This window comes from Grampus griseus (genome assembly GCF_964374135.1).
Source record: "Grampus griseus genome assembly, chromosome: 2".
NCBI classification, from domain to species: domain Eukaryota; kingdom Metazoa; phylum Chordata; class Mammalia; order Artiodactyla; family Delphinidae; genus Grampus; species Grampus griseus.
The window spans coordinates 67,309,699-67,328,771 of record NC_139018.1 but is presented as its reverse complement, the minus strand read 5'-3'; the positions used below and the strand labels follow the sequence as shown (position 1 = coordinate 67,328,771).

General features: G+C 33.9%; 1 protein-coding gene across 1 annotated transcript in view; it reads right to left on the bottom strand.

Moving 5' to 3' along the window:
• The window catches only part of STRN3 (striatin 3), a 113,055-nt gene that overhangs the window by 43,640 nt on the left and 50,342 nt on the right, over positions 1–19,073 (bottom strand). The window contains 4 exon segments of the mRNA XM_082648470.1: positions 1,035–1,208; positions 4,523–4,604; positions 9,323–9,396; positions 9,873–9,976. Coding sequence (XP_082504596.1) covers positions 1,035–1,208; positions 4,523–4,604; positions 9,323–9,396; positions 9,873–9,976 — 434 coding nt within the window.

Genomic DNA, 19,073 nt, shown 5'->3' with positions numbered 1-19,073 from the left:
TAAAAACTATTAAACTCATATACTTCAAGTGGGTGCACTTTATGGTATGTGAACTCTATCAATAAAGACATTAAAATTTTAAAGTATACCTGGTAGCTTTCTGAGTCCAAACACAATGCAAAGCCTTGTTTCTTTAACACTAGTGTCTAAACAACCATTACTATTCTAATTATATAGTAGTATAATTTATCGAAAATACTCTAACAAAAATTTAAAAATCAAGACATTAAAATAACTCTGAACTACATGAAATCACTCTCTAATTTTAAACCTATTTCAGAACTACAGTCATTCTCTTCGCATCAAAACTTAAGATAAATAAATCTTTAAAAAAAATTTATTTATTTATTTGGCTACACCGGGTCTTAGTTGCGGCACGCGGGATCTTTGTTGCCGCGTGCGAGATCTTCGTTGTGGCATGTGGGATCTACTTCCTTGACCAGGGATAGAACCCAGGCCCCTTGCATTGGGAGCATGAAGTCTTAACCACTGGACCACCAGGGAAGTCCCAAGATAAATAAATTTATTATATAATTTTAATAAATTTATTTTATTTTTGGCTGCATTGGGTCTTTGTTGCTGCATGCGGGCTTTCTCTAGTTGTGGCGAGCGGGAGCTACTCTTCGTTATGGTGCGTGGGCTTCTCATTGCGGTGCCTTCTCTTGTTGCGGAGCATGGGATCTAGGCATGTGGGCTTCAGTAGTTGTGGCACAGGGGCTCAGTAGTTGTGGCACACGGGCTTAGTTGCTCTGCGGCATGTGGGGTCTTCCCAGACCAGGGCTCGAACCCAGGTCCCCTGCAGTGGGAGGTGGATTCTTAACCACCGTGCCACCAGGGAAGCCCCAAGATAAATAAATTTAAAAAGCACCTAAATAAAAAGTTTCTTTGTCCATGGTACCATTTGCAGGGCGGGAAGGAATCTTTAAATCTGAACTCTACATGCTTCAATAACTGTTAATAGCAATAACAAGAAGCTAAAGAAATTCACAATACCTGCTATATAAACAATGTTTACCTATAAGTATAGGTCATACCTTTTGATTTCTTGTCCTTTTTGCTTAGGAGATTCACCTCCATTCAGGATCTGTTCTAAATTCTTTGTCTCTACTGATCCATTTGGTTCTGAATTAGATAGTCCAAGTAATGATCTTACCCGCTGAGACCGTACATCTAATATTGTATCTGTGTAACCTACTTCCTGAAGATATCTATAAGAGAAAATTAAAAGTATTAAATCCCACATATTGCTAATACATGCAATCTTGTCAAATCAAAATCACATCAAAGATTTTAGAAAAATCCATAATCCTATAAAATTTACTCTTCCTTTGTCTCAATAACTTTCTTCTCTCTAGACTAGTTCCAGTTCTCCAAAAAAAAAAAAGGCCGATTACAAACCATAGTTTAATTTAAAAAGCATATAGATGGCTAACACTAATTAAGGGCCAATTATCCTGAAGCCTAAAAAGACCTAGAGCGTTAAAAAACTTTTAGGAGTTGATGATATATATTACTTAAAAAAAAAAAAATTCCAGAAAGTGGTAAAGGATGAACAGAAATAAACCTCAGAACAATGACATGCTACGTTTAAACCCTGGCTCTTAGCCAGAGGTTGATGGATAGATTAGTTCTCCTTCTAGGATCTAAGGTCTTATAGCAGTCCTACAGTCCCGCGGTTTTCAAACTTTCCTTGTTATCTAAACCAGGGTACCTAACCGAGGATCTAGGATGAGACTCAAAAAGAAGAAAGGGACTGAATCATGACATAAGTATAGATAATGGGTCATGAACGGCTTTGTGTGACAAATTTTAAAATTTCTTCCTAAAGTATTTGACAGGCTAAGGGAAGATGTTAAAAAGAAGCCTTTTTTGTTTCTTTTTATATGTCGCTGACAAAATAATAGAGGATTTTTAAGTGAAAGCTAAAGACAGGGAGACTGGTTAGGACACTAACACAGCAAGAATTAAAACTTGAGAAGAGGAGAAATGTGAGAAAAATAAAATATCTTAGTGACTTGGTACACAAGTAAATATGGCAGTAGAATAAAAGAAGATATAAGAATTTTGGAAAATTTTCAGGTTTCTAGCTGGGATGGTTGCATGGTGGTTCTACTGAATAAAATAAAGAATAAAGGGTCAGAATATGGTTTAGAGGGTACCTATCAAATAATCAAGTAGTATCTATGAAAGTGGTAACATTTATTAGGCACAATGGTAAGAAGGTCAAAAGCTCAGAAGGGACTGGACTGGGTGTACAGATTTGGGAGTCATTAGTGTTTGGAGATATTTGAAGCCATGGATTTAAATGAAGTTACCCAGAGAAAAAGCATAAGTAAAAACAAAACCTGGGGACACAAACATCTAAAGGGCTGGAAGAATAAGAAACTCAAAGGAAAATTAAAAGAAAGAACTTGAGAAATGAGGGTAAAAAAAGCAGAGAGTAGTTTCATGAAAGTAAGAAAAACAGAGTTTCAAAAAGAAATGAAGAGTTAATGTCAAATATTTCCAAAAGATCAATATGAACAAAAAGGTTCTCATAAACATGTTTGTGATAGAAGCTTCAGGGGAATATCAAAATGGAAAACAAACTAGACAGTTGAGAAATGAATAAGGAAGACTATGGAGATAAACTACTGTTACAGAAAAATGAGAAGAGACACAATATAAAGCCAGGCAATGGGATTAGGCATTTATGAGAGAAATACTGTGCAACTGATTTCTCTATAGCCGTCATACTCTTCTAAAAAAACGTGATCCTCTTTTGAGGGAAAAAACTCCCACCACACTCTAGCCATGTGGTCTAAAAGAACTGTCAAGATCTTAAACAACCCAGGTAAAAATAACTGACTCGTGGGCAGTTATTTGATCAAGTTAAGACAAATCCAATCCTCAGAAATTATTCTGACTAAAATAAGGGATCCCCTGCCACCTGGAGAAAAGTGGTTTTCAGTAGAAAATAAAACTGATACACAGAGGAGTAGAACACCAGAGAGTAAGAACATATCCTGGGTGTTTCCAGTCCCTGAGAAATCTTCAGTGATACACTAGCTCTTAAGTTTCTAACACTCAGTTAATCAGCACTTCCCTCAACTCTGCTAGCTATCCCAGCATCCTTCCAGACAGTAATCTGTTTTTGAAGTTTGTGTGAGTTTTAGTCACTAACTGTCCAGATTGATAAACACTTCTTTGAATGGAACATTAGAAACCGAGATGATGAATATGAGGTTTAAATACATTTTCAGAAAGGAAAGCAAAAAGTGAAGACAGTTCTCACCTGATAGCCTTCATGATTTCAGTGAAGTAGAGCTTGAGGTGCTCTAATGAGAGTAAGGGAGAATGGGCTGAGATGTGGTAAAAGTTCAGAATATCCACTGAGGGCAATGGGAGCAGGAGATGACCAGGGATATGGAAAAAGGCTCTATGCAATGTTTGGACAGGAAACCGTGAATGTGTAATGGCATTCACACAATTCTGTGATTTTTCTCTAAGAATTAATTAGAAACAGAAGCAATAGACAGTAAGACTCATTAGGGCTGGGATACTGTAGGTAGGTATAGTAAAATGACTGGTGGTGGGGGTAAGGAGTGGGCAGCAGGAAAGTTAAGGGTACCAGCAAAAGGGTAAAGGATCATGGGGTCTAAGTGGAAGCTAGGGAAACAACAAAAAGAAACAACAAAAAAACCCCACCGCCAAAAAAAAAAAAAATTAAACCAACAATAGGTAAAGGAGGTAAGGGAAATGAAACAGTCAAGGATCTAAAGATCAAAGTAAGGTCAGAGGACAAATAACCTGGGAACTGGAGTAAGAAAAGTGGAATATGATCAAGGAATATTCCAGAGGTAGGGCAGTTCTAGGTTATAACAAGATCAAGGGTGTGACCATACTTCACTGGGTTACTGAAGCGATGGTAAAGATGCCTAGAGTTGAGAAAGTTGAATTACCTAAGATTTCAGTAATACGCGAGTACCAAAGTTTTCAAAATACAACGGAAAAGAACAAATAGATAAGACAATAATATTTGCCACGTAAGTACTTCTAATACGGCAAAGAATTCAAACATCAAAAAGGTTCCTCGAAAAAAAAAAGCTTCCTTAAAGATTCAAGTAGAAGCAGGATTTAGCAAGCCACTTCTGAAAAGTTTCTGATAACCAGTTAAATTGCTTCTCTAAGCCAGTCACAATCTCACTTAAAACGAAATATGTAAATTTTCCAGTGATGGAAATGAGAATGTCTGTAAGTATGAACTCCCTATTTTTGTTCTGGTCTTCAAGACATCTAGTCTTTATGACATCCTACTCCATAAATAAGAAAAAAACATCATTCTGAGAAATGTTTAGAGAAACATTCAGAGGAAACAAAACTTTAAAAAGATCCAAGCATCTAACAAAACAAAAAAGAAGCAATATGAAAACTATACACATTGTCCCATTATCATTAAATAATTTTCACTTGCAAAGTGAGTGAATAGAAGCACTTTCATACCTAGATCCTTAAAGAAAGGTGAAAATGAACCATTACTCACTGTCTTAACAGCTGTCTGCCCTGCTTCCACGTTAACTGGCTATTCTGAGGTGCTGTGGGAGCCTCTGTGTCTTTGGTTTCTTCTAAAATTAACAGTAACAACAACAACAACAACAACAAAAACAAGACAAGTTTCATACACGTTACTTCAACTCCTGATAATACTGCCAAAGTTCTCTTAGGGATAAAGTCCCACAAGAATATACCAAAATATTTTATAAAGGATAGAAGAAAATTAACTTTTATTGAGTGTTTACTGTGGATCACTCATTTAAAGTGTGTTTATCCTGACAGTCCAAACACTTAGGCACCACCCTCCTTGTTTTATTACAAGTGATTTAAAAATCAAAAGCCCAGGCTTTGAAATGAAATTTTATTAAAATCAATTTTTTAATACCAGAATTCTGCTGTTGAATGCTTTTGAAATTAAAAAGTGATATTTACTATTTATATAAACTTTTCAAAATCAACATTGTTTAGAAATTAGATATATATTTATAAAACTAGTGAATAACTTAGAGTCTGTATCAGTAGACTCTAAGGCTACATACAAGACTCTATACAGTCAATTTCATTTTTAGAACTAAAAGTTAGACCAGAAAACAGTTTTTACTATATGTAAAAAGTCATATTTTATTCTCCGGTAACAAAGTGTATGCATTAAAAAAGAGTTTAATAAACAGTATAACTTCAGATGAGTTAAGCTCTCAACAAGTATATCCACAGTGATATTTAAAACTATTCATTGGCACTAATGATACACAAATATTTTCCTGCAATTTCCCATTATAAAAATTATGATAAAGCAAAGAATATAGGGCCATAGAAGACAAGCCCTCACATTGAATGTTGAGAACTCTTACCATGGCTTACAGTCATTAGGCTCCTAGACTCCTCAGAGTCACATGAACAAACAGTTATTGGTAGCAATTCAAATATTCTCTGCAGGTATTACTTCTCTAACCTTAACAATCCGTTATTAATATCTTCTCATTCTTCCCCTGTGCACGTAGAAACATCTATAATTTCCAGAAATAATTATCTCATTCTAATAGCCCCCATTTTTTATTTATAACTTTTTCTATTTATACCATTTTGCCTATTTTTAAATCACATATAACACATAATTAACTGGCCAAAAAAATACATTTAAAAAAAAGAAACACAAATTGCCCCAAATCCTATCACCAACAGTGTTAGTACTTGAGATTTTATCATTCCATATTTTCCATCTGAAAATAACATCAGCTTCTCCCCTCCTTAAATTAAAAAAAAAAAAAAGGTCAAAGTGTGTGTACTACACTACAAGCTGCTTTCAATACTTAATGTATCTTGAACATTCTATGGCAATAAATATAGATTAACATCATATAAAATAATTATATAATCTACAGAAAGTATATACCTATTTAATTTAACCAGTTCCCTAATGTTGAAATGTTTCCATTTTTCACTATTATAAATAATGTTGGTAAAAATATTCTTGAAGTACATCCTAAGCGTACAGCTCAATGAATTTTTTAACACACCTATGTAACCAGTACCTAGATGAAGAAATAAAATGTCATCAGCACCCCCAAAAACTTTCATCGTGCCCTTTCCCAAGTCTAACTAGATATTCCTAAAAGGATATTAACACTACCCTGATTTCTAAACACTAGGTTAATTTTTGAATTTGATATATATGAAATCATTTCTATCAATTTTCAATTTTATGTGATCCACATAAAATTTAGTTATAGTTTATTCACTTTTGGTTATAGCTTAGTCTAGTTATAGTTTATTCACTTTTTTTTTTGCTAAACAGCATTTCCTTACACTAAAATATCACAATATATTTGTCTATTCTATTGGTGAAGAACATGTGAATTGCTTCCAGTTTTTTGCTATTAAAAGTAATGATACTATGAACATTCTTATACAAGCCTTGTGATGAACATTTTAAGGAGTGGAATTACTGGGCCACGGGGCATGCTATGTTCCCTTTAGCAATACAGTTATCCCACGCTTTTCGAAAGCTCTCTTTAGGCCACCTCGCTTTTATGAAAGACCTACATTTAGTACCTGTTTTCGCTAGCCTAACTGAAAAAATTCAGAGAGAATTTTCACTCTTTATGAAAAAAGGCGAAAAGAAAAAACAGCCTTCAGCATTTGTTTTGCAGTGAACTGTTAACAGCGGCAGCACGCACCCCCAAGCAGCGAGAGAGGCACCACCAAGCTCCGTAACAAGCCCATATTTTTGAACTGTGTCTATTATCATCTGTGCTTTATCTTGATCTATTTTGCACATCATTAGCAAGATGTGTCCAACGGTAAATTGCGTCTTTGTTTTATGTCATTTTGGCTTATGAACAGGAATGCTCTACTTTGGGATACTGGGGGAAACTTGTACTGACAAATCATTTTCAGAGCAGTTTTATCAAACTAGAATTCCAACACCAGAAGGTGTGCAAATCCTGGTTGATCCACATCCTCAGCAACACATGACATTTTCTCTTTTTCATTTTCACATTGTGGTAGGTGTCTAATTGTACTGTGCTGTGGTTGTAAGTTGTATAAACCAATACATTTGAGCATCGTTTCGTATGTTTATTGGCCATTTGGATATCGTCTTTTATTGGTGGCTTTTCAAGTCTTTTACCCATATGTTTACTGTTGTAGATTTTTTCCCTTAAATGTAGGGAAATAGGAGCTGTTTACAGATTTGGATACACCCCCTTTTATAGAGTTAAGTTTAGGATATATATACTGGTATTACTAGGACAAGGGTATAAAAACACACATACCTTGTACTTCTTTCATAACAGTATTTCGTACGTTTTCTCTTTTTTACATTTTGATTTATTTTAAGTATATAAAAGGCAACACTGATTCATTTAATGTTTATTTCTTTCTATACTTTGATGTAAATAATTTTATCTCATTGTTTGCATGGTGTATTTTTGCCCATTCCTTTGTTTGTTTTCCACTAAACATCCTGAGTAGTTTTTCTACATCAGTAGAAATAATCTACTTTATTATTATTGTTTCCTGTAAATAAAATACTTGGTTGTTATTTTATTCTTCAATTTAAGGAAGTTTTAATAGTTAAGTTTATATAGATAAAAACAGACTTGTTTTTCTCTCATTTCAGTTGGGGGCAGGAGAGATTACGTGCTAATGATTTTCCTTTATACCAACTTGTACCAAGACCAGTTAGCCAATTCCGACTCTAGTTCCAGGAACAGTGGGGCTGTTCCTCACGTTTATACAGACCAAGTTAGGGGGACAGTCCTCAAGTTATACTAAGTGGGGAATTCCCTGGTGGTCCAGTGGTTAGGACTCAGCGCTTTCACTGCTGTAGCCCGGGTTCAATACCTGGTCTGGGAACTAAGATCCTGCAAGCCATGCGGAGCGGCCAAAAAAAAAAAGTGATTATTTTCTGAATATTCTAGCCATATTAGAAAAAAAATGAGTTAAAGAAAAGCTATGAAGACATCAGGTTTTCTCTATGGTGAAACCACTGTACTCCCTCTAACTATAATGGGACTGCTGCAGTAAACATGGCCCAAAATATACAGGCCTTCCATCTTTTTATCATTTATTATAGCTTTTCCAAGGAGGAGACCATAATATTGTCCCCTGGCATCTGAGTCTTCGTAACCACTTAAAAGCTAGATCAAAGGAAACCTATGCCACTCCTATCTTGGTCTCTTAATTTTATATATGACAACTAGGAAGATATGGTTGTGGTGCTAAAATTGGTAAGTGGAGAAGACCTAAGAATAAATCAACTGCAGGTTGTACATATAGGGTGTTTTCTGCCAAGTTTTAAGTACTTGATGTTAAACCAAAACCAATTAGCTAAATTTTAAAAATTTACTGTAACATTTAACTTAAAAAAAAAATCCCTATTTGTTTTATTTTCCCTACCATGTACACTTTGACTTTATTAGGAATGGAAACAACAATACAAGGAGAAGAAAAATTGTATATCAAAATAAAGACACATTTTTTTCCTTATCTTAGTAACCAGCAGCCAAGAACAGTATAGAATTCAATTTGCCTGCACCATCAAACTGTGTATATAAATGGGTTCTACATATACCTCAGAAATAGAAAATTGCAGTAATATTCCCAAATATTATATAACATAAATCAAAATATTCTTTCCTTATTAAACTTTTAGATTACTCAAATTGTAATCATATGGAACCCTAAATTAACACTAAACTGTTATAGCCTTTTCCTATATCCAGCCCTCTCTTCCTGCATAACTGTTCATCACATACTACTCTCACACTCACTACTTGAGTAAAAGAGCAAGGCCAATTGGAGATAATGTTTTCCTTCTCTTATCCTTATCTGGCTGCCTCCATAGTTTCCAAATTCAAATTTGCAATTTCTTTATGAGTTAATCACAGCTTCTCTAGAAAAAAAAAATAACTTTTTAATAATACAAAATTAAGCTTATATAGACTTGGGTAAGAATTGCCTACAGGTGGTACAAAGAGTTACTCATTACCTTCCACTTCTAATTACAACCAAAAATACACCCAGTTTTACACAGGTTTCAAAACAAGAAAGTATGTAGGAGATTATGTAGATGACACTATTGATACTTACTTTTATTCATTTATTATTTTTCCCCAAATTCTAGACAGTATTATAATAGGCAACCATCTAACTAACTGATGCTTTCAAAGCAAAATGGGGGTAAAGAGAACATGTTTGTTACATAAAAATGAGCTTAAACCAGTTTTTCTTGCATGGGGTGTGTGTGTGGGGGGCGGGGGGAGATTAACAGAAGAATCAAGTTTACCTGATTCAAAGGTTGGCATTTTCAAATCACCTTGGTTCAGTTCTGTGCCGTATTTTAATTTGTGATATTTTGCCCTGAAAATTTAATAATAAATTGTTGAAAGAAAAACAATTTTTTTTTTCCTTTTCTACATAGGTAAGTAACTAACTACTGGTATATATTTCTCCAATGACAAATAAAGCATAATATGAATGTCTGTTTCTTTAAACTTTACTTGCAAAAGAAGTTGGAGAAAAAAAATATACTGAATGTAAAAGAAAAAAAATAAGATAAATTGCCCAACTAAAATATACACCCAAGTAAAGGTAAATTTTTCCTAATCTGTAAAAAAGAAAAAACTTGGACTCTATAATAAAAGATATTATTTCAATTTAAAGATTTTAATCTTTTTTTCTTTTCCTATATAAGAATCAAATCAAAACATCGTCCTGTATTTTGGGCAAACCTTTGTATCTTTCAAAAGGCGTTAAATACACTGTATAATAATACATAAAGAGAGTAATATTGTTCTACTTTATTTTATTCATATAAGAAAATGAGGGACACATACCTTTCTTGTTTTAATGCATATTCTAACATCTTTATTCTTCTTACTAAATCCTTCTTCAAGTTTTCTTGACCTTTTCTTTCTCCTTGCAAAAATGCTATCCGGGCCTAAAAATACAAAAAGTTCATTTATTTTCATTTTTTTCTTAACTATACATAGGAAATTGAAAAAAGGAAAACAATAAATGTAAAATTCTGCCCTTTTACTCATGACAGCAAGATTTGAAATTCATAGAAGCAGTTGATCAAACTTTCTTTGTTAGATAATACAATCACTTTAAAATAAAGATAACTATAAATTAGCTATTTGCTTATAATCCTTTTGGTCTCTAATATTAAGTTTTACATACTTTTGAAAGGAAATTTTGTATGTAAAAATTGCACCTAATTCCTAACAAACAAGTCACAAAGAACTAAAAAATATTATATTCACAAGTAGATAAATATTTTTCCTCAAATTAGATATTGCTTGTTTAAAAAACAGTAATATTCCCTCAAAAGCATTTCTTTCATGAAATACTTAAAAATTTATAATCTTTTCCATTCTATCCACCACACTCCAAATTGTTTTATCTCTTGAAACAATTATCCAGAGTATTGCAAATAGTTTAAGTTAAGCCACTTTATGTTCAATGACCTCATTACTTTCTGTTGTCATTTTCTACAGTGAGAGAATTTTTTTTCCTTTTAATTGCCTTATTTTCTCAGACAGACAATTCTCCATCTTTTTCTGGCCCTTCCCAGCATGTCAGCCTCCTTTATACACCCCACACTAAAGAGTAATGTTTAAGGAGGCTGGCATCTACATGGGGATATTTGCTGTTATGAACATATTTACAATAAAATTAACTTTCATGCTCTTGCCGAGATGACCAATAGGTGTATTTGCCCATGAAGATAAAGTAAGCTACTTTGTAAGCTAAATTATGGTTAATTTTTAAAAAATTTCAGTGAACATGGAATCAGAACAAATGAATTCATCTGAATAATTTAACACATTAAGTTTGGAAAAATTAAATGAAATCATTCACAACTCCGTAAGACCTGAGAAATTATACACAACTATATAACACTTAGTCTACATACAAATTTCAAAACAAAAATAAAGATCTAGGAGCAATGGTAAAGATTCAGAACCTAATAATAGTCTAGATCCTAAAGAGAAAAGTAGTACTTCTGACTCTCTTAAGCTGTGGAGCAAAGGTAGAATATATCAGTTTCATTACACAGCTTCAAGAAATTCTGATTGAGGGTTTTCTCCTGTATTGGCTTTAAAAAAAAACAAACATGAATCACATACTGTAGAACCCTTACGTGACTCTAATTTCCAGATCTCATAAGTATTTTACAATTAGCAACAGAAAAAAATGAAAGAAGCTCATTTTATTTTGCTTCTTAAGAAGTAGTGGACTTCCCTGGTGGTCCAGTGGATAAGACTCTGCGCACCCAATGCAGGGGGCCCAGGTTCCATCCCTGGTCAGGGAACTAGATCCCGCATGCATGCCACAACTAAAAAAAAAAAAAAAAAAAAAAAGATCCCACATGCCACAACTAAAAAGATCTTGCATGCCACAGCCAGATCTTGTACGTAACAATGAAGATACCACATGCCACAACTAAGACCCAGCACAGCCAAATAAATAAATTTTAAAAAAGTAGTAGTAGTAACTGGTAATTTTTTGGTTGAGAAAGATACTGCAAACTAAGTGCAAGTCATATTGTCCTCTAAGGAATTAAAAAAAAAAAAAAGACTACAATACTTCCTATTAGAATCTTATACTGTTGTGAGAATTCATTTTCACTTCTTTCTTTGGCATTTTGGTATTAAAAGTCATCCATACCTAGAGAATCCAGTAAATTAAACAAAGAAGCACAAATCCTGTAAAACAGCAAGAACCCCAAAGCAACTTCTGAACAGGAGCTGAAGGAAGGTAACTCACAAAGACACAAGACAAGGAAATGGTAAGAATTCATTAAAATGAAACTTAAAAGGACAGAGTCTAACATAAAATACTGGAGAGGAGAGTAAAAAGCAGATAACAACAGAAAAGTCATGACTACTGGAACTGATCTTATGACCTGTACAGACTAAAAAGGTAAAGATTATGTCTGATAGTGATAATAAGGACCAATAAAATAACAGATTTGACATTTAGTAAAGGATCATGGACAGTGGACTTTTCGATTGCTTTTACAGGTCATAATGCACCATGAACAGCATCATCTTTGCAAATAAACACTTTAAAAAGTAACCACAAAAATCATATTTACAAAGACACTAACAATAAAGAAAAGGATGGATAAATTCACTATAATTACAAAGCTTCTGTTCAAGATAAAGTAGGAATTGGCAACCTACCTGTTTTTGGACAGCCACAGAGTGAAAAATGGTTTAAAAAAAAAACAATAAACAAAATTAGAATAGGCAACACAGACCCAATGTGACCTGCAAAGCCTAGTATATACTATTAAGGTTTGCAAGCCTTCTATATTAATATTAGACAAAATAGACTTTATATGAAAAAAGGTCATAAGAGACAAAGGACATTATATACTAATAAAAGGTTTAATACAGCAAAAAACAAAAAAGTTATATTTACATACCTAATGAGACCATCAAAATATATGACACAAAAATTGACAGAATTAAAGGAAGAAATAGTTCAATAATAATAGCTGGAGACTTCGATATCCCACTCTCAATAACACATAGAAGAACCAGACCAAAAATAAGGAAACAGAGGACTTGAACAACTCAATAAACCAGCTAGATCTAACAGACATATATGGAACACTCTACCCAACAACAACAGAATACATTCTTCTCAAATACACAAGAGATATTCTCAAAAACAGACCACATGTTAGGACACAAATCAACTCTAATCAATTTTAAAACTTAAATATCATTTAAAAAAATCTCCTGTGATCACAATGGATGAAGTTAGAAATTAGTAACAAAAAAACTTGAAAAAGCCACAAATTTGTGGATATTAAACAACACCCTCTTGAACAACTAATAAAACAAAAAAATCATAAGAAAAATTAAAAAATACTTAGAGAGGAATGAAAATGAAAACACAGCTTACCAAAACTTACGGGACACAGCAAAAGCAGTGCTAAATGAATAATTTATAGCTATAAAGGCTTACATTAAAAAGCAAGAAAGAGGGGGCTTCCCTGGTGGTGCAGTGGTTGAGTCCGCCTGCCGATGCAGGGGACATGGGTTCGTGCCCCGGTCCAGGAAGATCCCACATGCCATGGAGCAGCTAGGCCCGTGAGCCATGGCCGCTGAGCCTGCACGTCTGGAGCCTGTGCTCCGCAACGGGAGAGGCCACAACAGTGAGAGGCCCACGTACCGGAAAAAAAAAAAAAAAAAAAGGCAAGAAAGAACTCAAATCAACAACCTAACTTTACAACTTAAGGAATTTCAGAAAAAGAACAAACTAAACCTAAAGCTAGCAGAAGGAAAGAAATAATAAAGATTAAAGCATAGAAATAAAATAAAGCAGAGAAAAACAACAGAAAAAAAATCAACAAAATCAAAACTTGGTTCTTCAAAAAGATCAACAAAATTGACAAACCGTTACCTGGATTGACTAAGAAAAAAAGACACAAATAACTAAACTCAGAAATGAAAGTGGGGACGTTGCAACCAATTCTACAGAAATAAAAAGGATTATAAGAGTACTACAAACAATTGTACACCAACAAATTGGATAACCTAGAAACACAAAATCCACCAAGACTGAATAATGAAAAAAACAGAAAATCTGAAAAGGTCTATAAATAGTCAAGAGACTGAATTAGTAATCAAGAATCTCCCAACAAACAAAACCTTTAGACTGATTGCTTTATTAGTGAATTCTACCAAACATTTAAAGAATTAACACCAATCTTTCTAAAACATTTCAAAAAATTTAAGAGGGACATTCCTTAACTCAATGAGTCCAGCACTGTGCCAAGAGCCAAAGCTAGATAAAGGTACTGCAAGAAAACCAGTATCTCTTATAAACACTGATGCAAAAACTCTCAACAAAATACTAGTAAATCAAATTCAGTAGCATATTACAAAGATTACAAATCATGACCAAGTGAGATTTATTCCTGCAATGCAAGGATGGCTCAACATAAGAAAACCAATTAATATAATATACTACATTAACAGAATAAAAAACACATGACCATTTCAACTGATGCAGAAAAAGAATTTGACAAAACTGAACATCTTTTTCTTGATTAAAAAACCTCAACAAACTAAGAATAAAAGGAAACTCTCATGACATAATAAAAGCCATTTATGAGAAAAAACAACAAACGTCGTACTCAATGGTTAAAGACTGAAAGCCTTCTCTCAAAAATCAGAACAAGGACGCCTGCTTCTAACACTCATGTTCAGCATAGTACTAGAAGTCATAAGCAGAGCAATGAGGCAAGAAAAATGAAAGGAATCTAAGTTAGAAAGGAAGAAGTAAAATTATCTCTGTTCACAGATGATATGATGTTATATGTAGTAAACCCAAACAATTCCATAAGTCTGTTACAACTACAAATTCAGCAAAATACCAGGACACAGTCAACACACAAAAATCAATAGCATTTCCATACACCATCAGTGAACAATCATGAAAGGAAATTATGAAAACAATTCCATTTACAAAAGCATCAAAAAGAACAAAATACTTAGTTAACATAATATTTAAATAAGGAGGTGAAAGACTGGTACAGTGAAAATCAAAAAATATTGCTGAATGAAATTAAAGACAGAGGGACTTCCCTCGTGGTCCAGTTGTTAAGACTCTGGGCTCCCAATGCAGGGGGCCTGGGTTCGATTCCTGGTTAGGGAACTAGATCCTGCATGCCGCAAACTAAAGATCCCACATGCCCCAACTAAAGATCCCACATGCTGCAACTGAACATCTCACATGCCATAACTAAAGATCCTGCACACGGCAAGGAAGAGTCCGTATGCAGCAACTAAGACCTGGAGCAGCCAAATAAATAAAATAAATAAATAAATATTAAAAAAAAGAAAGAAAAGAAATTAAAGACAGAAATAAGTGTAAACACATTCCATGTTCATGGACTGGAAGACTTACTATTATTAAAATATGAATACTACCCAACTGATCTACAGATTCAGTGCAATCCCTATCAAAACCCCAGTGACATATTTTTTCCCCTTTCTTTCTTTCTTTTTTTTTTGGCCACATTGTGCCCCTGGCAGTGGAAGCATGGAGTCCTAACCACTGTACCACCAGGGAATTCCCCCCAGTGACATTTCTTAGAGAAATAGAAATACACACTCTTCTCAAAGTCACATGGAACATTCACCAAGACAGGCCACACTGTGGACCAGAAAACACACTTTCAGCAAATATAAAGAATTAGAAATCATACAAACATGCTCTCCACTCTGACAGCTTTTCAAATTGGCTTTAAATTCACATTTAATGTAGGAAAAGTAGTGCTTATGGGGAAATTTACACCAGTCAATGTATATATTAGAAAAGATCTAAAATCAACAATTTAGCTTCCAACTTAGGCAAACAGAGAAAGAATAGCATTATAAACCTACAGCAAGCAGAATAATAAAATTAGAGCAGAAACCAATAAAGCTGAAAGTATACCAATAATCAATGAAATAAGATTCTTTGAAAAGACCAATAAAATTGATTAACTTCTTAGCCAAGCTAACCAAGAAAAGAGAGAAAAAACAAATTAATACCAGAAATGAAATGAAAGAAAGATCATCACTACTGATCCCAAGGACACTGAACATACAATAAAGGAATATTATGAACTCTATGCCCACAAACTTGATAATTTACATGAAATAGAACAATTTCTTGAAAGACAATCTACCAAAATCACACAGGCGAAAGAGATCATGTGAATAGGACTGTATCTATTGATATTAAAGAAATTAAACCAATAGTTAATAACTTTCTATATCAGAAGGAACCAGGCCCAGATGGGTTCAATGGTAATTCTACCAAACATTTAGGGAAGTAATGATACCAATTCTCTATAATTATTCTAAGCAATAGAAGCAGAGGGTACACTTGCTAACTCATTCAATAAAGCCAGCATTACCCTACTATCAAAACCAGACAGATGTCACAAGAAAGGAAAACTACTGATCAATTATCTCTCATGAACATGAACACAGATGCAAAAACCCTCAACAAAATATTGTCAAATTGAATCCAACAATATATACAAAGAATTACGTAACAAGTGGGATTTATTTCAGGTATGTAAGGCTGGTTTAACATCTGAAAATCTATTTATGTAATCTATCATTAACTGGTTAAACAGGTTAAAGAAGAAAAACCATATGACCATATTAATAGATGCAGAAAAAGCATCCAATAAAATCAAACACTGATTCATGACAAAAACTCTCAGCAAGCTAAGAATAGAGGGGAACTTCTGCAGTTGATAAGATAATGTACCCAAAACCTATAGCTCAATATCCTATTTAATGGTGAGAAACTAGATGCTTTGCCTCCTAAGACAGGGAACAAGGAAAGGCTATCCCCTTTCACCACTCTTATTCAACGTCATACACAAAGTCCTAGCCAATGCAGTAGACAAGAAAAGAACATTTTAATTGGAACCATAAAAAGAAGATTAGCGTGGCCCTTGAGCAAGGAGGATATGCAAATTCATGAAGTATTCCATGTTTTTAAAAAAGAAAATTTTAAAGTACACACATTGAGAAGGAAAAAATAAGACTCTGCAGATGACATGACTGTCTACGAAGAAAATTCGAAAGAATTACCAAAACCTCCTGGATCCAATAAGCGATTATAGGAAGGTTAGAGGATACAAAGGTAAGACAAAAATTAACTGCCTTCCTATATATACTAGCAATGAATAACTGGAATTTGAAAATTTAAACTGAAAACACAATGCTCCTTGGTATCTATCTAAATTAGCTGAAAACCTGTGTCTACACAAAAATATGAACATGAATGTCTGTAGCTGCTTTATTCATAACTGCCAAAACTTGGAATCAACCAAGATACCCTTCAATGGGTAAATGGATAAACACTCTGGTACATCCATACAGGGAATATTATTCATCATTAAAGAGAAATGAGCTATCAAGCCAAGAAAAGACATGGAGAAACCTTAAATGCATATTCCTAAGTGAAAGAAGCCAGTCTAAAAGCCGACACACTGTATAATTCCAACTATATGACATTCCACAAAAGGCAAAACTAGAGACAGCAAAAAGGGCAGTAGTTGCCAAGCATTTGGGGGTAAGGAGAAAGATGAACAGGTGAAGCACAGGAAACTTTTAGGAACGGTGAAACTGTTCTACGTGGTACTATAATGGTAGATCCAGGACATTATGCAACTGTCAACACCCATAAGCCAGTACAACACAGAATGAACTTTAATCTATGGACAAACATTAATAATAATAATGTATGAGAACTGGTTAATTGTAGCAAATGTACCACACTATTGCAAGATATTAACAACAAAGGGAAACTGGAGGGGAGGCAGGCAGCAGTGCCACACCACATATGGGAGCTCTGTCCTATCTGCTCAATTTTTCTGTGAATCTAAAATTGTTCAAAACAAAGTGTTCGTTAACAAGCATTAGTGAGGATGTGGAGAAACTGGGACTCTTGTGCACAGTTGGAATTATAATGATGCAACCATAATGTAAAACAGTATGGAGGTTGCTCAAAAAATTAAAAATGGAACTAACATATAATCTAGCAATTCCACTTCTAGGTATATATCCAAAAAAATTGAGAGCATGGTCTCAAAAAGATATTGCAGACCCATAATTCACAGCCAGCCTATTCACTACAGCCAAGAGGTGAAAGCAACACCACTGTCCATCAACTGATGAACGGATAAACAAAATGTGGTATATACAAAGAAATATTATTCAGCCTTAAAAAGGTAGGAAAACCTGTCACATGCTACATGAATGAACCTTCAGGACATGCTATGTCAAATGAGGAAGTCACAAAAAGACTACATAATTCCACTTTTATGAGGTCTCTTAAGTAGTCAAGTTGAAAGAAACAGAGTGTAGAGGGGAATTCCCTGGCGGTCCAGTGGTTAGGACCCTGTGCTTTCACTGCCAAGAGCACTGGTTGGATCACTGGTTGTGGAAGTAAGATCCCGCAAGCTATGTGGCAGGAAAAAAAAAAAAAAAAGAATGCTAGTTACAAGGTGGGGAGGAAGGAGGAAAGAGAAATTGTTGTTTAATGGGTTTAATGTTTCAGATTTGCAAGATGAAAAAATTCTGGAGATCTGCTTCACAACAGTGTGAATACACTTGACTAAACTGTACACTTAAAAACAGGTAAGATGATAAATATTATATTTTTAGCACAAATTTTAAAAAGTATTTTTAAATATCTTTCTTTGAAAAGGCAAACCAGATAGAAGAAATTTGCAAAACATATACCTGAGAATGGGCTCATATATATAATTCCTATCTGCTCCCCCAAAAGGTATACAACTTAAAAAAAAACCAACAAAAAACAGCCTGATAGAAATATTGTAAAAAGACTGACAATACCAGGTCACAAGATACCAAAATGGCCAATAAAGATGTGAAATAGTTCTCAACCTCATTAGTATTCAGAGAAATACAAATTAAAAATACAATAAACACAACACCAGGTTGGCTAAAAATTTTTTAATCTGATAATACTATTTGTTGAGGAAGATGTGAATCAACAGAAACTCTCATAAATGACTTATGGGACCATAAAATGGTATAGCCTCTTTGGAAAGTTTTGTATTATCTATTAAAGTTGAAGATATAAATACATTAAAACCATATATTCCTAGCTATATACCCAACAGAAATGCATGTACGTATGTGCCTACTAGGAGACATGTAAAATATTCCCACACCCATTTTTTATAACAGCCAAAAACTGCAAACAATCTAAATAACCATCAGATCAGAAAACAGACAAATTGTCGTATGTTAGTACAATGAAATACTACCAAGTAAAGTAAATGAACAAATTAAGGTTCCGAACAACAAAGATGAACCAATATAACATTGAGGAAAAGAGCAAGACACAAGAGACAACATCCTATACGATCTACTGATATATATAAACTTCACTATCAGGCAAAACTAAACTAATACATTTAAGCAATGAACACTTAGATAGTAACATACTAAAAAAAAAAAGCAAGGAAATGATTACAC